Genomic DNA, 27,322 nt, shown 5'->3' on the forward strand with positions numbered 1-27,322 from the left:
TGTTACAGACAGATCCTGGTTGTTCACTTGCCGTGGCATTTGGTCAGTGGTCACATGCAGATTGTCGAGAGTCAGCTCTCTGGCCAGGGACTGAAAACGCCTCGCAGGAGACCGGCAGTCAGAGCCACGCCGGGTCATATCCCCCCGGTGTAGGCTACTTGGTTGGGATTTCGACTATCACCACCGCACATCGAACCCAAACCCCAGCCATTAACTGCTTTAAAGAACGAAACAAACATGGTTTGGCTATGTCCCGACACTAACGTTACACTAAATTGTCTTGGTAATTCGTAACATAGGATTAATCTCTCCGTAGACTGAGTCCTACTACAAGAAAAAGCTAAAAACACATATTTTGGGAAGTATTTATTGGCATTACATAAAATAATTTATTACAAATGTCACGTTTTGATTTTCAAGTAGGCCCAAGTTGAAAGTGAACGATTAATTGTAGTTGTCCTGTTACTTTATGAATGCAAAGTAAATAAAAAAGGTACATCTGAATAACTTCATCCTATTCTGGAAAGCTACACATTTACCCAAATTAGAATAGTATACTGCTTTAATCTTTATAACATTGTGTCTTTAGTCCTTCGGAATGTTGATTGTTTTCTTCGAATTCAAATGCAGATGTTATTCCGTTTGTTTCGTTATTCGACAGTCAGAATTTGAATAGTTCTCGCGAAATATCGGCGGACATGACGATGTCATCAAATTGTTCCGTTGCTACCTCACACTCTTTGTCCTTGGCACGTCCAGGAAGCTGTCCGGGAACATAAATAAATAATAAAGTAGAAAGAATAACACAAGATGTTGTACAGATATAGACAAAAGTAGTCTACATACCATGTAGATGGTGTCTATTATATATTTTATTATAATGATCAAAATATACAAATAAACACATTTAGAAATTGAAATTCTGAAATCTTGAAAAATTAAGATTTTGTCTATACTTAATGAATTCCATAACATAATCGCTAGTATGCCTACCTGGTTACACACAGCCTGTCCATAGCGCACATAGGTGGCGAAGTGTTCACAGTTGAAGGTGAACAGATCGTAACCAAACTGTTTGTCCAGCAGCACGTCGAGGCGCTCTCTCATCTTCTTTACGGAGGACGGCTTGCCGGCGTGGACGTTGTTGCCGATGGTGATGCGCGCTCCCTTCGGCACCGTCACCTGGGCCAGCGGTACCCTGCGGATCTTCGTTGCTCCCAGGAGCAGGTCCCCGCACACGGGGAAGGCCGCTTGCAAATAGCCGCTGACTTTGGTCATCAGTTGGCTTTGGTCTAATGAACGAACACAACTCAGGTAACAATAGAACGTTTGCTTTGGTCTAATGAACGAACACAACTCAGGTAACAATAGAACGTTTGCTTTGGTCTAATGAACGAACACAACTCAGGTAACAATAGAACGTTGGCTTTGGTCTAATGAACGAACACAACTCAGGTAACAACAGAACGTTTGCTTTGGTCTAATGAATGAACACAACTCAGGTAACAATAGAAAGAATAAAAAACATGCAATAAATAAATAAATGCCAAGGTTAAAATAAATAGCAAAGCTTGGAGGGCTATATTGATGTATCGGCATATGTGAAGATGCTTCGGTTTTAAACTAAAATAATGTCACATTTAAGAAGGAGTAGAGATCCAAAAGACTATAAAACAGTTGCACTTTTATGTTTGGGTTTAATTATTCAGCTATGTTACAAATAACTAAAGTGTAAGGAATATAAATACAACTAAAAACTGAATACAAATTGACCAATTTACAGTGGCAACAATGAATAATGGCGCTACACGATCATCGATGGATTTCAACCAGCAGATGGCAGCAAACTCAAACAATGTTATGTCTTTCTATTCACGCCTGCACATCTAAATGGGAGAAAGTCATTGTTCAAAAACACCAGATAAGTAAATTGTACGTAATTAATTACAGTTTATCAGTATGGTGTTACCTACTGTAAGCAATTCTCACCTGCGACAGCGAAATGAATGACAAATCCGTCTTCAACATAAACTCCCCAGTGTGAATATCCAATGGGATATACAAATTCTATCAAATCTCCAAAATGGGCTGTGGACACAATCTCTTCGATCTGTGTTCATAAAGAAAAACAAATGTGTGTAACTAATGGATGTAAACAATAAAAAGCAACCGATATCCCTCAAAGCTCCACCCTGCACCGCGCCTATCCACTGTCCAGCAGGTTCAGCTGCATACCGCAGCCCATGCTTGACACTCATAGAATGCGTTTCACTCTCCTTCAATAGTTGTAGGCTACTTGTATTTTAATGGTAGTCCTAAAGATTTTTGAACACCAATAAGAAGAAATTTAATTTAATTGCAGTCTCATTTTAGAGAGTGCCAATCGTTACAACTGAGATAGATGAGATAAAAATAGATTTGAAGCGATTTACCGAGATGTTTTGCATCAATCTATATTTTGCCATGCCATCCACGAAGTTCATACTAATTACTCAATCTGAATCGCCTATAATTTTAGGCCTATCATTTGGTTATGAACCCATTGGCATTTTACTAAATTTACCTTACTTTGTCCTCTGTTCAAATTGATTGTTAACTACAATTTAACTTCCCATATGCAACTTAATGAGACACATGTAAATTAATCTAATTTAACATAGACTAATCCAACCCATCAAGTAGATCTGTCACACTCAATGGTTGGTGCAGGTAATGATCAAACAGGTGTCTTGTAAAGTTAGATTCTTACCTGCGACTGATGGTCCATTGTAGACTCTTCTGTCAAGTGCTTGTTTTTGCCAACTCTTATGGTAATCTTCTATAAAGGGCGGGTCCCTTACCAAACGAGTTTCCGCGACCAAACTAGTTTTCTACTGAGGTAAGAAGAAATGCGTGTGGTTGCATGAGCTTACTCATTCTATGAGCAATATTCCCTGAGCATGCTAACATCCTAATGCTAGCAATTTAATCAATCACAAATCAGCTTCAAAGCGGCTCCGTGATCGCGTTTGTTTGATGCGTGAGATAGCCCCCCCTGGCGCCAAAGAGGTAGGCTACTTACTCTTTTGAGACCTGCATTCGAGCGGTTTCTATAGGCCTATCGGTACCAACTTTGAGAACTCGGAGTTGTTCACCGTTGGAATGGTTATAGTTTGTGTTTTTTCCCCCATTGACTGCAACAGTTAGATGGACAATGTCCACAATGCCCACAGAAGTCCACAGTAATCCACACAAAACGATCCCCATTAGTTAAGGGGCGTGTCCATCATCTGCGCGCCAATTAAGGTCCCTGGGTACTCGCTAGCGGTCTTGTGGTTGATTGAATAATGGAGCCAAATTGCATAATCGTATTTGCCATACCTAGGCCATTTTTAACAGATTCAAACAATTTTAAATAACTTCAGGTCGGCCATGATTAAGGAGCATGTGTAACAAATGTTGGGTGATTCGGGGGTATGGGTGTTTTTTCAAGGTTTTCCCAAATTTTCAAGGTTCAGGGGGCGGGGCCATACACCATAGCTCTGCCAGATTCCAAGTTTCAGAAAATGTTAGCACACGGGGCGGGGGGCGGGGCCGTTAAGGCTTGACCGCGAGTATAGCACCCACTGTGGTAACATCCGTACCATTTTCTTCTTTACCGGTCTAGATAATCATATTTACTCCATGGTGTTCAGGTTTGGAGTGTATGATTTAAGCGTTTTTGCCCCATTCACTTTCCATATTAGATAATAAGGTAAAAAAAATATTTAAAAAGAATATTACATATATCTGTGGTTTGGCTTTGAGACATCTAAAACTGTAGTAGATAATTACCGAAAATTAGGCGGAAGAACTATAATAATAAAAATAAACATGATAAAAAATAGTGTGGCTTTCTTTGCGACCACACTCATTATTAATTTAATGAGTTAGGGCTGTTTCTTGATTACAGGGATATTATGACCATTTAAAATCGTAGAAACAATCGTGCTTGTTTCATAGAGTTTTAGTTTATTTAGTAGACCCAGCGTTGAATAACACCTGCCGCTCAATCACTGGCTGCTTGAAGCCCACCAACATAAACTGCCTGCACCTCCTCGCTGGCTTTGACCCAGCTGATGTGAGACGGGACGTCGCCAGCCAAGTAGAGAGGACCACGGCCCCCGGTGATCACCACGGCCCCCGGTGATGACCACGGCCCCCGGTGATCACCACGGCCCCCGGTGATCACCACGGCCCCCGGTGATCACCACGGCCCCCGGTGATGACCACGGCCCCCGGTGATGACCACGGCCTCCGGTGATCACCACGGCCCCCGGTGATCACCACGGCCCCCGGTGATCACCACGGCCCCCGGTGATGACCACGGCCCCCGGTGATGACCACGGCCCCCGGTGATGACCACGGCCCCCGGTGATCACCACGGCCCCCGGTGATCACCACGGCCCCCGGTGATGACCACGGCCCCCGGTGATGACCACGGCCTCCGGTGATGACCACGGCCCCCGGCGATCACCACGGCCCCCGGCGATCACCACGGCCCCCGGTGATGACCACGGCCCCCGGTGATGACCAAGGCCCCCTGTGATGACCAAGGCCCCCTGTGATCACCACGGCCCCCCCCCGGTGATCACCACGGCCCCCGGTGATCACCACGGCCCCCGGTGATGACCAATGCCCCCTGTGATCACCAAGGCCCCCGTTGATGAGCGCCACCTCCTCTACGGACGGACCCCCGGCCCAACGGCTGAAGTCCAGGAGAAGCATCCCCAGCCATGTCCAGCCCCTAATAGTATCACGGGAAGAAACCAGAGTCCAACTATGGACGAAAAGGCTTGGGGACGACCCCCCCCCCCCCATTGACACGGGTAGAACAGGAACAGGGCCATCCAACGCTGCCATGGCCAGAGGGGGCTCTGAAGCTGGCCAAACCACCTTTGAATGTGGGGAAGAGGACCATAAAATGCAGCACTGCCTTCTCTGCCTCCTACTACCCAACCAGTGCAGCTCAAAGGATCTGGCACTGTTCAATTAAAACACAAAGGACTGTGTAAAGAAATGGGAAACTGTCATATGGCCAACCAGCTTCAAAGACACGAAAATAAGAAGTTTATTTAGTCTCTGGTTGGCAATCAATTGTAAAATAAATGTAGAATAAAATACACAAAGCTAGAGTTGGCATCAGCAAGACATAAGCTGAACCCCAAAGAAAAGTGTTGTAATGTTTTTTTTGGCAGGATGACATGTGTTGCCCCGTACATTTTAAATAATTGCCATTAAACTTTAAGTATTGTAAAGCAATTAAATCTATTGTAAAATAATGACTTGCCATGTTGTAATGTAAGGTAATGTATTGAGGATAATATAAGGTGGTGCGTGGTGACGTCCATCTGCTCCACGCCCTGCTCTCCGCTGACTCCGCCCACTTCCCCCACAGCAGGAAGCTACTTCTTGTAGTTGCCGAGCTGCACGGCCTGTCTGTCGCTGACGCAGCGGAACGTGGCAGGCTGCACCTCCCAGTAGCGCACTGGGTTGTCATAGAGACTGATGCTGTTGTAGAAGGTCTTCTTCACACTGAAGGAGGAAGGGCAGAAGGCATCCACCTCCACCTTGCTGATGTTGTTGGAGTGCAGGTACACCACCTGAAGGAGGAGGGACATGATGACCACAACACGTTGTCACTCACAGGATAACAGGAATGACATCGTTTCAGAGTGGTCCTGGATTTCAAATAGTATTTAAAAAAGTAATTCTAAGGAGCGCGTGCTTCGAACATCGGGGCTGGCAGGGACTTGGCTGAGGTACCTGCAGGTGCTTCATCTCTGGGAGCCCCGCGGGGACGGAGGAGAGCAGGTTGTGGTGGAGGTGGAGCTCCCTCAGGCTCTGGACGTAGTACAGCCCCCCATACTCGATACCACGAAGCCTGTTGTGGCCCAGGCCCAGCCTGTCAGAGAACACACATGATAGGTGAAGAGGAGTGTGCTCCAACACTCCCTGAAGAGTAAGAAACACCCAAAGAACCTGGGCCGTTTGGCCATGAAGAAAGAAAACAAATTGATTGATGAATTGATATTTTTAAAATTTGTATAATTTTATTGTCTTGTAATTTCAATAGTGAATACTATTCACAAAATGTGTGACATTTTAGGGGAAGGCAACAACAAGTCATTATAACTCATAATTTCTAACAATTGTATTTTGCTAGAATAATGTTTGCAGAGATCTTTTACCTGTACAGTTCGCCATAATGCGTGAGGTCTTCCTGCCCGATGGTGTGGATCTGATTGTGGTCCAGGTGTAACTCACGAAGACTGTCCGGGAGGTCTTGTGACGGGCGCAGAAAAACAAAGACTGACTTGGGAACAATTATTTTGAAGTAACTCCAAATAACAACCGTCAACCATTTTGCGAGTCTCCCCCAAATTTACATAGAAAATGTAAATCATCCTTTTATCATCATGGTGATCGTTTTAAGTTCTGTTTTTACCTTTGGGAATAGCGGTGAGTTTAGCCTCTGAAATCCTCAAGAAGTTCAGATTCAGGCCGTCGAACGCCCCGGCCTCCAGGCCGCTGTTCCTGATGGGGTTACGACCCAGTTCTGCCATCATATTCAAATGCATTTTAATGGGAATTATTTGTATGATATTTATCTTGCAATAGCTGTATATTAAAGATGTTACCTTTACAATTTTTGTACCTTCAAAATGAGAAGGTCCAATAATAACATCCTCAGTGATAATACTGAATGTTGGATTTTAATGTAGGCCAAGGGATAATCCATTCACAGAATTATATTCTGGCGGAATGATTTAAGCCAACATGGTCCACATCATGTTGGCCCATTTCTATATAATAACATAAAAAAAACCTTCACTTCAATGAAATACACTGCAAAATGTTTACCAATACAGTTCATTTTGTGAAGGCCGGCGAATGTTCTGGATTCTATCTTCTTAATGTTGTTGTCGTGGATACGGAGCTCCACCAATGAGGAGGGGAGGTTCCTGGGCACTGTGGTCAGCCGGTTGTGGGACAGGTAGAGCTTCTGCAGGCCCACCAGGGGAAGGAAGGCCCGCGGATGCACCTTGGAGATGAGGTTGTTCACCAGGACCAGAGCCTGTCAGAACCAGAACCAGACCAGTCAGAACCAGAACCAGAGCCTGTCAGAACCAGAACCAGACCAGTCAGAACCAGACCAGTCAGAACCAGGACCAGACCAGTCAGAACCAGACCAGTCAGAACCAGGACCAGAGCCTGTCAGAACCAGAACCAGACCAGTCAGAACCAGAACCATAGCCTGTCAGAACCAGAACCAGACCAGTCAGAACCAGAACCAGACCAGTCAGAACCAGGACCAGACCAGTCAGAACCAGACCAGTCAGAACCAGGACCAGAGCCTGTCAGAACCAGACCAGTCAGAACCAGAACCAGACCAGTCAGAACCAGGACCAGACCAGTCAGAACCAGGACCAGTCAGAACCAGACCATTCAGAACCAGGACCAGACCAGTCAGAACCAGACCAGTCAGAACCAGAGCCTGTCAGAACCAGAACCAGACAAGTCAGAACCAGAACCAGAGCCTGTCAGAACCAGAACCAGACCAGTCAGAACCAGAACCAGACCAGTCAGAACCAGGACCAGACCAGTCAGAACCAGACCAGTCAGAACCAGGACCAGAGCCTGTCAGAACCAGAACCAGAACCAGACCAGTCAGAACCAGAACCAGACCAGTCAGAACCAGAACCAGACCAGTCAGAACCAGGACCAGACCAGTCAGAACCAGGACCAGTCAGGACCAGACCATTCAGAACCAGGACCAGACCAGTCAGAACCAGACCAGTCAGAACCAGAGCCTGTCAGAACCAGAACCAGACAAGTCAGAACCAGGACCAGACCAGTCTGAACCAGAACCAGACCAGTCAGAACCAGGACCAGACCAGTCAGAACCAGGACCAGACCAGTCTGAACCAGAACCAGACCAGTCAGAACCAGGACCAGACCAGTCAGAACCAGGACCAGACCAGTCAGAACCAGGCCCAGACCAGTCTGAACCAGGACCAGACCAGTCAGAACCAGAACCAGACCAGTCAGAACACAACAGGCCGATTATCTCCATCCTAAACCCAGAAACAAGGCAGTGTTGCCTTCTTTAAGAGTTAATACCAAATTTAAACCTCAGCAACAGCACGCCCTGTGATCATACAGCAGTTATTGCAGTCGCAGTATCTGATTGGCTGACATCATAATCCCTCCAGAATCAGGGCAGTACTGCTCCCTTAAAGAGCAATATAAAACGGTTTATTTTTGACTGAAATTAGCGGATTTGAAGTTGTCTTCCTACTTTATTTTTCTACAATGTAGCATTTAGCAGACACTCTTATCCAAAGCAACTTACATTAGTTCAGAAACCAGTTACAAACTAGCATATAGAGAGGTGCTGAATGAAGGAGGCAATACCATTGAGCTACAGGATTTGGCTTACGTAAAGATCCTTGAGACCCTTGAAGTCATTTTCTCTGATCTCTGTGATGAAGTTTCCCTGGAGGTCCAACAGTCTTGTATCAGCAGGAATGTCATATGGAACGCTAGGTAAACCTGTTGGGGAACGTTTCAAAAGGTTATTGTCCATAAGCAGCCATACAGACATGTTCCTTCAGCTCGTGATCACACTCAACAAAAACAGAAAAATGAAAACCACGATAAGACAACTTTTCAAACAGTTTAAACAACAAAGACAGCTTGCTAGTAGAGATGCCTCCGGTAAACAGACATACTACAAACGTTTTCTCACAAACGGGACATTTCTCCATAGATCAGCAATTACTCCTCATAAAAGAAATTCCTCTCTGCAACCGTTGTGAGTCAGCGCGCGACATCTGTAACCCCACTGTGATTGGATAATCACAGAGAAGGCCACGCTGTGTGGTTCAGGGTTAAAGTGAGCATTGCTTTCACTTGGTTGTTGTGTGTAAGTATATGTCATTTACTGCAGAACTACGGCCACGTCTCCACGTTGCACACGGGGAAGATGTGCTTTAGCTACCCTGAATGCAACGTACTGGATACTGGCCCTGTGAGTCAAGCCATGTGGAGGGCACTCACTGATTACAACAGATATCTTATCTTTTTATTTTCTGTGTTGTATTAAAACTCAAGAAGTATGCAGTGTGCATCCCCCCTACGGGGCAATAAGGTATAGCTGCTATACACCCGACATGGCGTCCGTCCGGCCGTGGGGGCCGCTCACCGAGGTCGGAGCACTGGACCACCTTCCTGTTGCACTGGCACCCAAACGGGCAGCTGGGGGACGCTGGCATCTCAAAGTCCACGAAGCCGGAGCCGTCCTCCTGGTCGTTCATCATCAACAACATCAAGCTCCGGACGTCCACCGTCTTGCCCAGCGGCGAGAGTCCCCTCGGGCTGAAGGGGGAGGCCTGGGAGGTGGCTGCTAGGCCCCCCAGGAGGAGGATTATCATACAGAGATGCATGGCTTCACCGCAGGTCTGGGTGTTCTCTGGTGGTGTGGCCGGAGACGGATCACATGGAAGAGGAGAAGAGGGTGAGGAATCACCTTAAAGGCATCATGCAGCAGATTTATAACACAGCAACAAAAGGAAGACATTTCTTAAGACAAAGCTCGGCATCGGCAATGCAGTCTATAACTTTAACCCTATTAACTAACCCTAACCCTAACCCTCTACTATATAGCAGACACTCTAACCCTATTAACTAACCCTAACCCTCTACTATATAGCAGACACTCTAACCCTATTAACTAACCCTAACCCTAACCCTCTACTATATAGCAGACACTTTTATCAAGAGGGTCTTTCCGCTTTTTTCTAAGACACACAAGTTGTTAAGGAGCAGGTAGGACTCATGGAAGCCAAGGAGGCCCATGCCACCTTTAAGATACATATTTTAACTTCAGGACTCCGCACCAAAGCTAAGTGTTATCCCAGAGGCCCATTCACAAACACTGGTAATGCACTGGTTCATCGGAGAAGACCTGTATACAGTTACACACATGAAGACTCGTGAAATGATAGATCCTGCATGACCGAGCCTTGTTTTAGTTCACATTTCGTCTTCCTCCCCCTTCTATTACGTGGTCAGAAGTCCACCGCTGTGAAATGACGGAGCCTCGAGGAGATGCGGTCGCAGGAAGATGGGGACGTTTACTCTCAAACCTTTGGAGTCACAAAAGTCCTAAAACATGTATTTTTGCAGACAGCATTAAATAGGACATGATTGGTGGGATGCACAACCAATAAGGATTTGATCCGTTTCTACCTTTTTGCTCCTAGTTTTGATAAAACACACAGAACTTGCAGTAAACCGAAAACCCAAAAAGCATTTCTCGGCGGCGTTCTTTATATATATAGATATATATTGAACCAAACAATGGGCTTCCCAGCGGGCCGGGCTGTCTGGCCGCGCTCCACAGGGCCGCATGCGGTAGAGGCCTGGTTCCCAAGGGGAGCCTCCCACACCCTGAACCACAGCAGCAGGAGACGCCACAGACCCAGAGGACCAAAGACCATGCTTTATATTTAGTCTCCGTTCTCAAGCAGCAGACGGCTCTCTCCTGTTTAAACACATGTGGCTCCCGGCTCAACAATACGCTCCCTGGATGGGCGGGCTGCCGGAGGCGCACACCTGGATGAAGGGACAGTATGTGGGCGACGGTGACGCTGCTTATGATTCATTCATTAATTCATTCACAATTCATTGGTTCTTATTCCCATGGATGCTATGCAAGAGTCTCTCTCCCATTGCTTTGTTTTTTTTGCCACCTGAACAATTCACAAGCCTCGAAGCTGCAAGTCAGAAGCCTCATCATGGTGACTGGTGTCACCATGATGAGTGTGTGGCCCGATTCTTCCATATAACACACACTGTAATGAGTATAACATATTATAAAACGTTTTGCGTGTATATGTGTATATATACTGTCTATAAATGTGTATATTTATATATACACGGTATATGTATGCACATATATGTATATGTATGTATATTTAAATATACATAATGATTCTAACATGCAAGATTATTTATTTTATATATTTAATCGAATTTGGTCATTTTTAAGCAACATGCAATTTAGCATCATTCAGTAAGGTTATATAAAGAAAAACGGAAAAACACATACCTCTCAATGTGAAGACAAACTGAATGAAATCTCAACCGTCCATAAGTTAGTTTAGGAGGGAGAACTCCACAGCCTGAGCAGCTCTGTTTCCCCGGCTCCTATTGGCTCAGCTGAATTCACTGGGGACTCACTGGACAAACACTCTGGGAAGGGGCAGAGGACAGACTAACGCTCAGAGTCCTGACGGAGAGACCAGAGAGAGAGTTCTGAAAGAGAAACACTGGGACAAAGAAACAGAGAGGGTGAAAGATAGATTAAGAAAAAAGGAAAGAAAAAAATTACTGGCACAGAAATCTAGCTTCAAGTGGTTGGAGCCAGAGAGAGAGAGAGAGAGAGAGAGAGAGAGAGAGAGAGAGAGAGAGAGAGAGAGAGAGAGAGAGAAGAGAGAGGAGAGAGAGAGAGAGAGGGAGAGAGAGCGGAGAGAGAGAGAGAAGAGAGAGACACAGAGAGAGAGAGAGACACAGAGAGAGGAGAGACACAGAGAGAGTAGAGAGAGAGAGAGAGAGAGAGAGAGAGAGACAGAGAGAGACACAGAGAGAGAGAGAGACACAGAGAGAGAGAGAGAGAGAGACGGTCGGATAGGGTTTTTAATAATCCATAGGGGATGATAATAGCATGCTTCTCAGCCAATCAGTGGATGTTTACACTTGAAAATACAGAGAGATTTCAAACCAAAAATATTTTTTATTTTTATAGAACTCAAAATAGGTGAAAAGACAATTATAAACCAGCCTTCTAACATACAAGGATCGAAAAAATAGCAGTTTAAATAACACAGGATGCGTGTGACATTAAGACCACGACCACCAGCTTCTCCAGGAGAATCATAAGATGCTATTTATTCATAATTATATGCCCTGAACACATGGATTCAGAATGGAAAATGCACGTATTTCTTTATTTTAAGCATGAATTTATGGCAACTGTTAGAACACAAAAGGCAAGACCATTAACCTCGAATGGCTTTCTTCCTGCATCCTTTTATTTTGGTCTCCCACAAGAAGTGAATCACTTTGTTAGAATCATGGTTTTTGGTGAGAACTTGGATAATCAAAATTCCCCTTTAGTTTACTAATTTTACTGAATCTTGTATCTGTTTATCTTCATAGTTTGACATGTCAAACGCTTTGAGTGCCTGACAAAGCACTAAATAAATGCAGCAATTATTGTCACTATCATTAATTTCCCAAGTATTCACGATTTCCTTCAAGAGACGAGTCCAGTCGGCGAGCGATCAGACGGAGCAGAACCCAACGGACTGTTGGGCTGTGATTGGGCGGCTCCACCCTCCCTCCGGCTGTGATTGGGCGGTCCCTCCCTCCCTCCTCCCTCTCCTCCTGTGATTGGGCGGTCCCTCCCTCCCTCCGGCTGTGATTGGGCGGTCCCTCCCTCCCTCCTCCCCCTCCTCCTGTGATTGGGCGGTCCCTCCCTCCTCCTCCTCCTGTGATTGGGCGGTCCCTCCCTCTCCCCTCCCCCTCCTCCTGTGATTAGGCGGTCCCTCCCTTCCCCCTCCCCCTCCTCCTGTGATTGGGCGGTCCCTCCCTCCTCCTCCCCCTCCTCCTGTGATTGGGCGGTCCCTCCCTCCTCCTCCTGTGATTGGGCGGTCCCTCCCTCCCCCCTCCCTCCTCCTCCTGTGATTGGGCGGTCCCTCCCTCCTCCTCCTGTGATTGGGCGGTCCCTCCCTCCTCCACCCCCTCCTCCAGTGATTGGGCACCCCCTCCTCCTCCTGTGATTGGGCGGTCCCTCCCTCCCCCCTCCCTCTCCTCCTGTGATTGGGCGGTCCCTCCCTCCCCCTCCTCCTTCTCCTGTGATTGGGCGGTCCCTCCCTCCTCCTCCTGTGATTGGGCGGTCCCTCCCTCCTCCCCTCCTCCTGTGATTGGGCGGCCCCTCCCTCTCCCTCCTCCTCCTATGATTGGGCGGTCCCTCCCTCCTCCTCCTGTGATTGGGCGGTCCCTCCCTCCTCCCCCTCCTCCTGTGATTGGGCGGCCCCTCCCTCCCCTCCTGTGATTGGGCGGTCCCTCCCTCTCCCCTCCCTCCTTCTCCTGTGATTGGGCGGTCCCTCCCTCCTCCTCCTGTGATTGGGCGGTCCCCCCTCCTCCCCCACCTCCTGTGATTGGGCGGCCCCTCCCTCCCCCCTCCCTCCTCCTCCTGTGATTGGGCGCCCCTACTCCTCGTCCCTCTGCGGCCGCAGCAGCACGCTGTGGTAACTGCGGATGCAGGAGAAGCTGCTGGGGGGGACGAGGTGGCGCTGGATCAGGTTGTTCTCCAGGTGGACGCTCAGCAGGGGGGAGTCCTCGCGCGCCCCCGGGTCGCACAGGGCGCCCAGCGGGACGTCGCTGCCGTCGCACGGGGAGGAGGGGGGGGGGGGGCAGGAAGGAGGAGAGGAAGGAGATGGTGGAATGTTTAGAAGAAGGACGGGCATGTGGCGGTGGCCCCACCACTGTAGCCCAGGGGTTTATTTTCTCTTGTGAAGACGGAAGGTCGGTTGTTCTTCGAGCCAGGGAGGTATCTTGGCTCCTAAGTGCTAAGTCTTGGTAATGTTTATACTTGGTTGGGTCTGGAGGTAATATTTCACATTAGTATGGTGGAGCCAAGTTAACCAGTCACAAAAAGCTGAATTGATTTAATATAAAGTGTCCTACAGAATAGGCGTTTTGGTTTTCATTGAGCTTGCTGCCCCCTGTAGGTAAGAAAGTATTTTGCATGGTACACTTTATCAAAATTAATTGGTACTGTTTCATTTCATATGAAGGAAAATGTATCAAAATTCACAAGAAATCAATGCAAGGACGGACAACAGAGGCCTTCTTGGACATTGAGAAATGTGAATATTCTTGTACTAAATGTCAAATGAACATTACGCTGAAAAAGAAAGATAGAAGAAACCCTAACCCGCCCACCTGATGAGGTTGTGGTTGAGCCGGAGGTGCTGCAGGTTCCTGAGCTGCAGCAGGCCCCGGGGCACCGAGTGCAGCAGATTGTGGTCCAGCAGCAGCTCGGCCAGCGAGGAGCTCAGCCCCCTGAAGGAGGCCGGGGCCAGGCCACCGTCCTGCAGGCGGTTGTGGGACAGGTGCAGGGAGTCCAGGCCCGGGGCCAGGTGCCCGAACACGAAGGCCGGGATCCGCTGGATGAGGTTGTGGTGCAGGACGAGCTGGCGGACGCCCGGGGGCAGGAAGGACGGGACGTGGACCAGCCGGTTGTGGGATAGGTCCAGAGACTCCAACTTCCTGGATGGACAACACAGGAGGACCAATCCGAACACGAGGTTAGCACCAAACACAGGAGGACCAATCAGAACACTCAGTTAGGACCAATCCGAAAACTCGGTTAGGACACTTATTGAAGGTTGTTAGAAGTCTACAGGACAATTAAAGAAGCTAGAAAATAGATAAAAGAGAAGATAATCCTAATCAGTATCAGCTTTACTTAATAGTCTCATCATCTCATCTCATCTCATCTTCGTCCGCTTATCCGGGGTCGGGTCGCGGGGGGAGCAGCTCAAGCAGGGGGCCCCAGACTTCCCTTTCCCGGGCCACATTGACCAGCTCTGACGGGGGGATCCCGAGGCGTTCCCAGGCCAGTGTTGAGATATAATCTCTCCACCTAGTCCTGGGTCTTCCCCGAGGTCTCCTCCCCACTGGACGTGCCTGAAACACCTCCCAAGGGAGGCGCCCAGTGGGCATCCTTGCCAGATGCCCGAACCACCTCAGCTGACTCCTTTCTAAGTAAAGGAGCAGCGGCTCTAATCCGAGTTCCTCACGGATGGCTGAGCTTCTCACCCTATCCCTAAGGGAGACGCCAGCCACCCTTCTGAGAAAACTCATCTCGGCCGCTTGTACCCGCGATCTCGTCCTTTCGGTCATCACCCAACCCTCATGACCATAGGTGAAGATAGGAACGAAGATCGACCGGTAGATCGAGAGCTTTGCCTTGCGGCTCAGCTCTCTTTTCGTTACAACGGTGCGGTAAAGCGAACGCAATACCGCCCCGCTGCTCCGATTCTCAGGCCAATCTCACGCTCCATAGTACCCTCACTCGCGAACAAGACCCCGAGGTACTTGAACTCCTTCACTTGGGCTAAGGACTAATTTCCTACCCGGAGTAAGCAATCCATCGGTTTCCTGCTAAGAGTCATGGCCTCAGATTTAGCGGTGCTGATCCTCATCCCAGCCGATTCACACTCGGCCGCCAGCCGATCCAGTGAGTGCTGAAGGTCACAGGCCGATGATCCAATGAGGACCACATCATCTGCAAAAAGCAGTGACGAGATCCTCAGACCACCGAACTGCAACCCCTCCCCACCACGACTACGCCTCGATATCCTGTCCATGTATATCACAAACAGGATTGGTGACAAGGCGCAGCCCTGGCGGAGACCAGCACCCACTGAGAACGAAACTGACTGGCTGCCGAGGACGTGAACACAGCTCTCGCTTTGGGAGTACAGGGATTGGATGGCCCTGAGGAGAGACCCCCTTACCCCATACTCCCGCAGCACCTCCCACAGTTTCTCCCGGGGGACCCGTCATACGTCTTCTCCAGATCCACAAAACACATGTAGACCGGATTGGCATACTCCCAGGCCCCCTCCAGGATCCTTGCGAGAGTGAATAGCTGGTCCGTAGTTCCACGTCCGGGGCGAAAACCGCATTGTTCCTCTTCAATCTGAGGTTCGACGATCGGCCGAACCCTCCTTTCCAGCACCTTGGAGTAGACTTTACCAGGGAGGCTGAGAAGTGTGATACCCCGGTAATTGGCACACACTCTCTGGTCCCCCTTTTTGAACAGGGGAACCACCACCCCGGTTTGCCACTCCTTTGGCACTGTACCCTTAATAGTATACAATAATAAATATGAGTTTCAGATACAACAGCTACTTTCATGTTTCATCAAAGCCATGTATATTCATGGCTTTCATCGACGCGGTGGAACATGAGTGAACGGGGGAATGTACTTCAGGGTCTGTTGCGGGGGGCTAGTCTACAGGTGTGTACCCTTACAGCAGGTGTAGCAAGGCGTGGGGGGCGATGCGGTCCTCTCGGATGCGGTTGTGGCTCAGGTCCAGAGCCCTCAGGTTAACAGTTTTGTTCAGGATCCCGGCTTGCACCACCTCTATCTTGTTGTCTGAGAGGTGGAGCTCCTAGCAAGCAGAGAAAATAAAACAAATAAATAAAATGGAAGTCAGAATGACCAACAGCCACGGAACAGCCGGTCATACAAGGAGGAGGAAATCACAAGGTAGTCTGGAGCGCAGACCTCCGGGTCGGACGTACCTGAAGGGAGACGGGGAGACCCGAGGGAACGCCCCGGAACCGGTTGTCATCCAGACGAAGGTAGGCCAGCTTCCTTAGTGGTCGGAAGGTCAACGGTGAAACGTTCCCGTCGTGGAAGTGGTTGTCTTCCAGTTCTAGCGTCAGGAGTTTGGACAAACCTGACGGGATGAAGTTAGTTAAACTCTCTGCTGGGATTCCTCCAATAGGGAACAGTAAAAGAAAAGGAACAATGCGGGATTGTATGATAGAGACGTTTGTCTTTAAAGATCTCCTATTATAGTACTTTTCCGGTCTTAATTTCTTATGAAGGACTCCTATAGAGCAACCTGACACGAATCAAAGCACAAAAAACGATGTAGATTTTCGGGAACCTTTTCCTCTCATCTGGGCGCTTTCAGCATTCTCTGTCAACACACACGTACACACACGTAGATAAATCCCGGAAAAGTGAATGGCGACCGGCGTCCCTAGTGTTTAGCGCTCTGCACAGCCACCCCAGACGTCAGCAGGGAATATGTCTAAATGCATGTACACTTTAGTATGGTTAAACATGACTATAAATCATTATAACAACGTTTATAGGTCATGAAAGTCGAAAAAGCATAATAGGTGCTCTTTAACGTTTCATTTTATTAATGCACGTTTAAATCCAGCGGACTGCTAATCAAGGGAGAACAAACTGTTACAGTGTTCTTTCAACTGTCATTTCAGTTTCACAAGAGCACTCTCACACAACCATGCCTAGAATCTAAGCAAATATAAAGTATATCTATAGATCTATCCATCCATCCATCCATCTCTCTCTTTCCCTCTCTCTTTCCCTCTCTCTCTCTCTCTCTCTCTCTCTCTCTCTCTCTCTCTCTCTCTCTCTCTCTCTCTCTCTCTCTCTCTCTCTCTCTCTCTCTCTCTCTCTCTCTCTCTCTCTCTCTCTCTCTCTCGACATGGAGGAGGATGTGTGTGTGTGTGTGTGTGTGTGTGTGTGTGTGTGTGTGTGTGTGTGTGTGTGTGTGTGTGTGTGTGTGTGTGTGTGTGTGTGTGTGTGTGTGTGTGTGACCTTTGAAGCTGCGCGGCGTCAGGCCGCTGAGCTGGTTGTCGTTGATCTTGAGCTCCAGCAGCGAGGGCGGCAGGAAGGCGGGCACGCGGGTCAGGTTGTTCCCGTCCAGGATCAGCCGCCGCAGCCGGGTCAGGTTCTGCAGCGGAAAGCATCCAGGCCTTAGTGTGGATCCCCCCGCACCCCCCCGCACCGCCCCGCACCGCCCCGCACCGCCCCGCACCCCCCCGCACCGCCCCGCACCCCCCGCCCCGCTCCCCCCCGCACCGCCCCGCACCCCCCCACACCTCCCCCCGCCCCCCTACTGTATACATGCCCTGTTCCCTGCTGAGAGAACCCCTGGCCTGCCCCCCTACTGTATACACGGTCTGTTCCCCTGAGAGAACCCCTGGCCTGCCCCCCTACTGTATACATGCCCTGTTCCCTGCTGAGAGAACCCCTGGCCTGCCCCCCTACTGTATACATGCCCTGTTCCCCTGAGAGAACCCCTGGCCTGCCCCCCTACTGTATACATACATGCCCTGTTCCCTGCTGAGAGAACCCCTGGCCTGCCCCCCTACTGTATACACGGTCTGTCCCCGCTGAGAGAGAGGTCCAACACTATGAGTCTCCACTGCATGTTGTTTCTGAAGCACTGGACATTAACCTGCTTCAGGGTCGGGCTTCAGGATGAGCTGCTCTATGAGGCCAGATGTCCTTAGAGGACTAAGCTCCTGCCACGTTAATTAAATGTGGTCCGGTCGGAATTAATGTGGATTCCTCATCCGACTCGTGGACATATACACGATTTATTTTCTCTTCTCTTATTTTCTTCGCTGTTTGAGCACAAGAGTACCAATCGCACTAGACCAGTGTTATATGTACGAGCCACGGAACAACACAGCTGCCCCCAGACAGACTGAAGACATTCTGTCACCCCTGTGACGGACCGTAGGAGCTGGGAGTCCAGGAGCTGTGCTGGGAGACGCCCGGAGGCACAAACCATTGTCTCCCTCTTAGTTGAGGTTTTCCACTGTTGACTGCGACCAACTGCACCCGACCGGCGGAGCATCTGGTGGAATTCATTGCGAGGGTGCAACATTCTGCCTGTGGTCCTGATTCAACAAGGAGCATGTGCGCTTTGTCCCCGCGCCATACCTGTAAGGGCTCTAAGTCTTTTTTTTATGGATGTGTCTGTGAAATACGGTCGACCGGCTGGTAGAAAAAAGGTGTGTGTCGATCAACCACCGAAGAGTCGGTCAATAAACTCTGCGTTGCCATGGGGATAGAGCTGAGTTAGAACGGTAACGTAGCATAACAGAGCGGTTCACAGTGTGAGGCGGTTTTTTTCCTGTTTTTAGTACCACGAGTTGGAGAGCTTTTCCTTCAAGCCTGGCTGGTGGTTGGCTGACGCACCTAAACCCACTGGAGACTCGGTGAAGTGAGGAAGAGTTTACATAACAGAAGGTCACAGCTGAACCCAACAGCCTACCCAGAGGTCTGGCCATCTGGATGGCTGACCTACCCTCTCTATACTCGGGACGTCATGATAGGAAACGTTTGGGTCGAACAGGGGCAGAATGGAGGCACCGAGGATATGAGGAAGAGCCTTCGGTTACAGAGCATGGAGGAAGCGTCGTGTACGTATGCTACTCGGACGGCCCTGCGGTGGTGCTGGCGTGGGGGGGGCACCTGGAACAGCAGGGGGGCGAAGGAGGCGTCGTCCAGCTTGTTCTTGCTCAGATCCAGCCACTCCAGGTTGGGCAGACCGGCCAGAGCCTTGGCCGGGATCCGGCTGATCTTGTTGTCTGGACACAAAAAGAAACGCAACACAGTTAGGATTGGATACTGTAAAGGGTCTCATTTTTACCAATCAATAGAACAACATTACACTTGAGTTTGAGAATCTTGTTCGACTCCATGCCTTGGTTATGGTCTATCGATGTCATTTGTCATTTTAAATGTCTTTCAAATGACTATAAAATTGCTCAAACAAGTTTTCGGTCTCACAGACAGCCGACCCGTGTAACTCCACTGGCGGACACATCATGCGGCGCGTTGGGGTTTGATTCCCTGTCCAGCTGAAGAGGTGAGGGGTTGACTCCAACTGAGGCCCCCATGCTAAGAATGTTAAAGTCGTGACCAGAAAAGCCTCTGATCTAAAGTGTGTTCCGCCAGCGCCCCCTACCTGCCAGGTAGAGGGTCCTCACCCCCCGGTCGGAGATCAGCGGCATGCGGCTCAGGCCGGTGCTGCCGCACGCCACCAGCGTGTCGGCCAGCAGGCAACCCCACGGCAGGGACGCCATGAAGGGGGGCTTCTGGGGGAACGCTACCACGGGCCGCTCCCCCGCCCCCCGCGCAGGTGGTCTCGGGGGGGCGGTCCGGAGCACAGACGGCGACGGGGTTGGGGGATCGACCTTCGCTTTTGCCGGCGGTGGAGGTGGGGGGCCGACGACGTCTTCGTCCTCCGCGTCCTCGTCTTCGTCGGAAGAGTCGCGGTCCTCTTCGTCTGAGGAGTTGTGGGGCCTGCGGCTCCTGGGCGCCGCCGGTGATTTAACCGCTGGAGGGACGGCTGCCGGGCTGGGGGGGCCCCCGGCGGGGCGCTGCTCTGGGCTGAGGGGGCCCCCGGCGGGGCGCTGCTGTGGGCCCCCGGCGGGGCGCTGCTCTGGGCCCCCGGCGGGGCGCTGCTCTGGGCCCCCGGCGGGGCGCTGCTCTGGGCCCCCGGCGGGGCGCTGCTCTGGGCTGAGGGGGCCCCCGGCGGGGCGCTGCTCTGGGCCCCCGGCGGGACGCTGCTCTGGGCCCCCGGCGGGACGCTGGGAATCAGAACAGTAGGCCTTCAGGTATTACAGAAAACTAAATCCTAGCAGCAGTCGTACTAGCAGTTCTATTACCAGTAACACCAGTAGCAGCAGTCGTACTAGCAGTTCTATTACCAGTAACACCAGTAGCAGCAGTCGTACTAGCAGTTCTATTACCAGTAACACCAGTAGCAGCAGTCGTACTAGCAGTTCTATTACCAGTAACACCAGTAGCAGCAGTCGTACTAGCAGTTCTATTACCAGTAACACCAGTAGCAGCAGTCGTACTAGCAGTTCTATTACCAGTAACACCAGTAGCAGCAGTCGTACTAGCAGTTCTATTACCAGTAACACCAGTAGCAGCAGTCGTACTAGCAGTTCTATTACCAGTAACACCAGTAGCAGCAGTCGTACTAGCAGTTCTATTACCAGTAACACCAGTAGCAGCAGTCGTACTAGCAGTTCTATTACCAGTAACACCAGTAGCAGCAGTCGTACTAGCAGTTCTATTACCAGTAACACCAGTAGCAGCAGTCGTACTAGCAGTTCTATTACCAGTAACACCAGTAGCAGCAGTCGTACTAGCAGTTCTATTACCAGTAACACAGTAGCAGCAGTCGTACTAGCAGTTCTATTACCAGTAACACCAGTAGCAGCAGTCGTACTAGCAGTTCTATTACCAGTAACACCAGTAGCAGCAGTCGTACTAGCAGTTCTATTACCAGTAACACCAGTAGCAGCAGTCGTACTAGCAGTTCTATTACCAGTAACACCAGTAGCAGCAGTCGTACTAGCAGTTCTATTACCAGTAACACCAGTAGCAGCAGTCGTACTAGCAGTTCTATTACCAGTAACACCAGTAGCAGCAGTCGTACTAGCAGTTCTATTACCAGTAACACCAGTAGCAGCAGTCGTACTAGCAGTTCTATTACCAGTAACACCAGTAGCAGCAGTCGTACTAGCAGTTCTATTACCAGTAACACCAGTAGCAGCAGTCGTACTAGCAGTTCTATTACCAGTAACACCAGTAGCAGCAGTCGTACTAGCAGTTCTATTACCAGTAACACCAGTAGCAGCAGTCGTACTAGCAGTTCTATTACCAGTAACACCAGTAGCAGCAGTCGTACTAGCAGTTATATCACCAGTAACACCAGTAGCAGCGGTAGTTTTAAAGGTGATGGACTCACGGTTTGTCCCTTGGTTCTGACCTCCTGTCCTCCTCTAGAGGTGGAGGTCTTACTGCTGCTCCTCCTTGCTCCTCCACCCACTCCCTGATGCTCCGAGGTCTCCTTCACCTCCTGTCCTCTAGAGGTGGAGGTCTTACTGCTGCTCCTCCTTGCTCCTCCACCCACTCCCTGATGCTCCGAGGTCTTCTTCACCACCTGAACTTTTCCCGCTGCTGGTCCTGGAAATCCCAACAACACCACCATTCTCAGAAGATCCCCCAGAAGTGGCTTCATTAACGTAAGGATCGGGAACGGAGGAAGTAGGGCGAGCATCCAAAACAAATATCAGCTAAACGTCAAGGCGGTACATCGCTAATGCTAACCCCTAGCAGGCATCAATGGCCGCATTCAGTCCCCAGAACATGTCTGACTTGTGGTCTTCATCCTCCTGCTCCGCAAATGACCTTCACACAACCAATGTCTTCATCATAATTCCAGAGTCTATCTGTAGACAATGCTCCCAGTGTTCGAGGTGGGGAGGACTGATACAGAAGTACCTTTAAGATGTCCTGAACCGGTACTTAGCATAACCCAAACCACAACCGCATCATTCATTCAAAAGATAAACTTTGATCGTTGTGTACATTTATTTGATGTGATGTGCAACATGTGTTATTAATGTTCTTTAAATATATATATAGAAAGAAAGGGAGAGATTATAATTGGTTGAATAGCAGATTTAAAAGTCAAATGTGCCACTTCTTGAGGGAAAAACCCGAGTCTAACCAGAAGGAGAGATGTCATGCCTGTGAAAGGTTTTTAAATTGTACGATCATAACAGTTTTGATTATCACTTTTGATATGGACAATAACTAAATACATTTGTGTCGTAATACATCCTGTAAGAAAAAAGCTTAGGTGCATTCAGATGATAGATAACACTGACGTGTGGAAGGACACACTCTGGGGTTTGATAGTGGAAGGATAGAGTCTGGGGTTAGATAGTGGAAGGATAGAGTCTGGGGTTAGATAGTGGAAGGATAGAGTCTGGGGTTTGATAGTGGAAGGATAGAGTCTGGGGTTAGATAGTGGAAGGATAGAGTCTGGGGTTAGATAGTGGAAGGATAGAGTCTGGGGTTAGATAGTGGAAGGATAGAGTCTGGGGTTAGATAGTGGAAGGATAGAGTCTGGGGTTAGATAGTGGAAGGATAGTCTGGGGTTAGATAGTGGAAGGATAGAGTCTGGGGTTAGATAGTGGAAGGATAGTCTGGGGTTAGATAGTGGAAGGATAGAGTCTGGGGTTAGATAGTGGAAGGATAGAGTCTGGGGTTAGATAGTGGAAGGATAGAGTCTGGTGTTAGATAGTGGAAGGACACGATCTGGGGTTAGATAGTGGAAGGATAGAGTCTGGGGTTAGATAGTGGAAGGATAGAGTCTGGGGTTAGATAGTGGAAGGATAGAGTCTGGGGTTAGATAGTGGAAGGATAGAGTCTGGGGTAGATAGTGGAAGGATAGAGTCTGGGGTTAGATAGTGGAAGGATAGAGTCTGGGGTTAGATAGTGGAAGGATAGAGTCTGGGGTTAGATAGTGGAAGGATAGAGTCTGGGGTTAGATAGTGGAAGGATAGTCTGGGGTTAGATAGTGGAAGGATAGAGTCTGGGGTTAGATAGTGGAAGGATAGAGTCTGGGGTTAGATAGTGGAAGGATAGAGTCTGGGGTTAGATAGTGGAAGGATAGAGTCTGGGGTTAGTGGAAGGATAGAGTCTGGGGTTAGATAGTGGAAGGATAGAGTCTGGGGTTAGATAGTGGAAGGATAGAGTCTGGGGTTAGATAGTGGAAGGATAGAGTCTGGGGTTAGATAGTGGAAGGATAGAGTCTGGGGTTAGATGGTGGAAGGACACGATCTGGGGTTAGATAGTGGAAGGATATGAATGGGGATTGGATAGAGGGAGGATCAACTCTGGGTTTGGATAGGTACTATAAGGTTTAGTATATGAGATGGTATACTATGGGTTAGTTAGTGGAATGATATGATCTGAGGTAAGGCTGTGGAATGAGGGGATGAGAGATCGGCTCGGTGCATTCTGCGGTTAGAGGAGAAGATTGAGACTGAACCGACTCTGAAAGGTTGGCGTGTCTCACCTGGGTCACATGCGCTGGGTTTGCACTTCACCATGTCTCCCTGACACTGGCAGACAGTGCACGGCTCCGGAGACCACATGGCCCCCTCAAACATGGTCATCCCGTACACCACACACCGACCTGCAGCGCGCACACGGCCCAAACACTGAGCACACGCACAGGAAGGCCACACACAACTCGCACGTTGTCAAGATTCAGTAATCAGTAATGATTATCAGTCACTCATCACTAATCACAATTCATTAAAACATTACATTAGAACTCAACATACGATCATTGTTAAAATAAAAACAATTATAAAAATGTATATATTCTCATGTGTATGAGAATAAATAGTTGTGTTATCCTATAATATAGGATAACACAACTAATCATAATAAATTGGTACGAAGGATAATGCCAACCAGGAACCCAAACGATGAATCAACCCAACGCTCCGGTGTCTTTGTCTCACCCTCAGGGAGGGGGGGCGCCCTCCCGGTGGCGGTCCGAGCACTGAGCCTCGCTCCGGCCCCCAGCCCCGGGCCCGCTCCCCCGGCTCGGCCCAGGGCCGCGGGGGCCGCGGGGGCCGCGGGGGCCGCGGCGCAGACGCACAGCAGACACAGCAGCCCGGCTCCCCTCATGGTGAATGGTCTCCACACCCAGTAGGACCCTCTTATAGCCTGCAGAGGGGGGCAGGGAGGAGGAGAGCCGACCAGGAGATGTGGGGGGGGGGTGTTTTCAGGTTCGAGGGAGATAAATGCCCTCATTCATACGTTTCTCAGGATATCAAACCCCCCTCGCTGCCATTATCCCCCTCCAGCCAAGAGAAATGTGCATGTGTGCACAAGGGCCCCAGTCAACACACACGGTGCACGGCCATGCATGAGTCGACCAACTAAAACCGCAACAAACGTTTCAGCACACTGATGGCAAAACGCTCTTACACATTGCACACAAACATGCAAACACACATTTGCTGCATAAATAGTAACAGAAGAAAAAAAATATTACACATATATATGTAAATACTTGAAAAAAGTATATCTTGGCAGAACATGATGATCTGCCACAAGGTTCCAGCCCTGGGTCTCCTGCTTGGAGCCCTACCTCTCTCCCCTCTCCTGGAGCCCAACCCAGCGCTACAGGCCCCCTCTATGGCTCCGGTCCAACCCCCAGACCCAGGTCCAACGGTAGGAAGCTGTCTCCGTGTGGCTGAGGGATAAAGACAACTTCCTGGAGAGCCGACCAATAGCAGTGCAGGCTGCAGGACATGAGAGAATGACCGCTCTGTAGAACCACCAGAGAGTCAACCAGGTTCTCTCCTACTTTTCTTCCTTACGTTGCAAACCACACATATGAGAAATTCCTTCCAGGACATGTGAACCAAGCAGCCTTCTGCCTCCTGCTCCTCTGTCGTGTTAGCCCTAACCCTAACCCTCTGCTTCCATAGGGGGAAGTGTTGCAGTGTTGACACTAAGGTTTATGAGTCTTTCCAAGTAGAGACATGTTGAACAACAAGGGAGAAGGCAGGGTTCAACTTTGATGTCGTAAGTTCAACAAGCCTTTGTCTGCTGTGTATAGTCTGAATGATTAAGGTCAACTGGACCAATATCCAGCCCTGTAGCCTTGTAAAAGGTTAAAAATATAAACCATGACAAGGCTATTTGTGAAGAGTTTACACCATGGACTTTTCACAAGGGGCTGTCTCTGTGTTCAAAGTGTTTAAATCTTCCCAAAACTCAGTGATCCACACATTCTCCCCCGAGAGGTTGAACATTATATTATATATACTATATAATATAATACACCAGACCTTTTGTCAAGCAACTTCCTGTTCTCAGGAGAGGTTGTCAACTTTGGCCCCAACATGTGAGTTTGAAATAATATATCTTGGTGACATTGGTGATATTTTTAACTCTCTCGAACAGCTAGTGGTGTAGCAGTGTTGTGACGGCTGTTATCCCAACGCGTTATCCCAGAGGTCATCCCTCGTTTGACCTTGGGCATTTAAAATAAATATGTGGGCTTTAGAACGTAAACAACCTTACCAAGGCCCCTACCTGTCAGGCCTGCTGCTTTCTGATTCGCTACATCGATATTTGTCATGTCAACGAAAGTCCCCCAAAACTACAAACACACTTTAATCGAGGACATTAATACATACAATCGATATATAGTGTAACACCATGGTTATACAGGGTACTACAACAACACAAGTGTTAAATTAATCCGAGAGAAATTAGGGATTTAAAAAGTGATATAGTGGTAGTGGTGGTCACCTCATCACAAATGTAAACTGCAGAAAGGAAACGGACAATGCCTGTAAATAATTCAGACTATTCAGACTTGCCATCTTTACATTCGGTTTCATCGTAACATCTCAGCATGGTCATTTCACGACCCCATAAAACCGGGTTAGGGTTAGGGTTAGGGACCGCCCTGGGGGAAGCAGCTAAGGTAAGCACGGCCTTTAGGTCCCGTCTGGTCTTAATTGCATCTAAAGCCGTTCGGTGTCCGCACATAACCGGGTCCAAACCCTGCAGTCTGACCCCTGACCCCTGACCCCAGTTACAGCTGCCGACCGACAGCAGGTGCTGCTGGGCCAGAGAACGGTTCCTCCAGCAGAGAGGGGGCGGGCTACGGTACCCCATGTACCCCTCTATTACCCCTCATTACCCTGATGCCTCTTCCAAGCACACGCGTTGCACGTATACACACACACTGATAAAATCATGCACACACAAACACACACACACACACACACACACACACACACACACACACACACACACACACACACACACACACACACACACACACACACACACATACACACACACACACCTTAATAAGAGAATACACAACCATTCAAATAAACACACATGCACACCAGCATAAATAAACAGACATGCACATGCACAAAGACACATTTAAATAACACACATTCATACGTGCATTCCAATAAACACACATGCACACATCCACCTAAATAAACACACAGATACACACATGCACATTCAAATAAGCACGCACACACACACACACACACACAAACACCCACACACACACACGCACACACACACACACACACACACACACACCACCCCCTGAATTGCAACACTATTTCTAGTCAAGGACACATGCCATTTTAGATCTTCACCTCGACTCTATTGTCATAAAACATGTTCTTCTTCTGTGGTTTGCCACTTCTCACAATGACCATCGGCCAACAGTACCTCGGGATTATACTGGGGCCTGATGGACAGACTTTATATGCTTCTAGTGCCTGATTGACAGGGTTTTGTATATGTGTGTGTGTGTGTGGGGGGGGGCGGGGGGGGGGCAGATGTCCACCCTCAGTATGTACGGAATTTAGAAGAGCGTTCCTGTTTATGAGGAAATTGATATGCCTGACCTATTAGCTCCTTTTCCGAGATGCACTTTGGGAAATGTATTTTATTCTATTTGTAGGACTCGGTGATCACAGTTGGAAGTGGAAGCCATTTGGTACAGCAGAAGGACCTTCCACTATGTATACATATACCAGCATTTGTCCTTGCAAGCTCTCTCCCTCTCTCTCTCTTCCTGTCTGATTGCTCCTCAATGAGATCCCACTGCAGGTCGTTGCCACCATGACCCCCAGGCCTGGTCGGTTGGCCTGGGGGTCATGGTGGCAGCCATCTGTGATGTGATCAAGGCCGATAAAGGTCAGGTCACACAATATCATTGCATCAAAAACAAATTGATAAGGATGGTTATGATGTCCAGTGCTTGCACATCCAACAGGAGAATAAAGG

At 48.9% G+C, this 27,322-nt stretch overlaps 3 protein-coding genes across 5 annotated transcripts; all 3 read right to left on the minus strand.

Moving 5' to 3' along the window:
• Positions 1 to 336: 336 nt before the first annotated feature.
• On the minus strand, positions 337 to 3,277 carry LOC130405835 (phospholipase A and acyltransferase 4-like). Of its 3 annotated transcripts, none has more exons than XM_056611091.1 (5): positions 3,062 to 3,277; positions 2,750 to 2,873; positions 1,990 to 2,110; positions 994 to 1,292; positions 337 to 763 (listed from the first exon to the last, which is right to left on the minus strand). In XM_056611091.1, the coding sequence occupies exons 2-5, from the start codon at positions 2,765 to 2,767 to the stop codon at positions 662 to 664; spliced, it is 540 nt and encodes a 179-aa protein (XP_056467066.1). In that variant the 5' UTR covers positions 2,768 to 2,873; positions 3,062 to 3,277; the 3' UTR covers positions 337 to 661. The 3 variants fall into 3 exon arrangements, with proteins under 3 accessions (XP_056467066.1, XP_056467067.1, XP_056467065.1); XM_056611092.1 differs by having other exon boundaries at positions 2,750 to 2,870; positions 3,062 to 3,269; XM_056611090.1 differs by having other exon boundaries at positions 2,750 to 3,269.
• A 1,800-nt stretch (positions 3,278 to 5,077) lies between these two features.
• On the minus strand, positions 5,078 to 11,339 carry bgna (biglycan a). Its single transcript, XM_056611340.1, has 8 exons — positions 11,135 to 11,339; positions 9,227 to 9,493; positions 8,462 to 8,574; positions 6,883 to 7,096; positions 6,467 to 6,577; positions 6,210 to 6,303; positions 5,785 to 5,923; positions 5,078 to 5,621 (listed from the first exon to the last, which is right to left on the minus strand). The coding sequence occupies exons 2-8, from the start codon at positions 9,465 to 9,467 to the stop codon at positions 5,424 to 5,426; spliced, it is 1,110 nt and encodes a 369-aa protein (XP_056467315.1). The 5' UTR covers positions 9,468 to 9,493; positions 11,135 to 11,339; the 3' UTR covers positions 5,078 to 5,423.
• Positions 11,340 to 13,298: 1,959 nt separating this feature from the next.
• On the minus strand, positions 13,299 to 26,176 carry si:dkey-6n6.1 (uncharacterized protein LOC100170811 homolog). Its single transcript, XM_056612288.1, has 11 exons — positions 26,075 to 26,176; positions 23,998 to 24,205; positions 23,544 to 23,663; positions 21,444 to 21,640; positions 19,626 to 20,250; positions 19,130 to 19,245; positions 17,462 to 17,597; positions 16,408 to 16,565; positions 16,135 to 16,274; positions 14,035 to 14,361; positions 13,299 to 13,470 (listed from the first exon to the last, which is right to left on the minus strand). Exons 1-11 carry the CDS (start codon positions 26,174 to 26,176, stop codon positions 13,299 to 13,301), a joined length of 2,301 nt encoding a protein of 766 aa, XP_056468263.1.
• Positions 26,177 to 27,322: the final 1,146 nt, after the last annotated feature.

This window comes from Gadus chalcogrammus, chromosome 16, assembly GCF_026213295.1.
Source record: "Gadus chalcogrammus isolate NIFS_2021 chromosome 16, NIFS_Gcha_1.0, whole genome shotgun sequence".
NCBI classification, from domain to species: Eukaryota; Metazoa; Chordata; class Actinopteri; order Gadiformes; family Gadidae; genus Gadus; species Gadus chalcogrammus.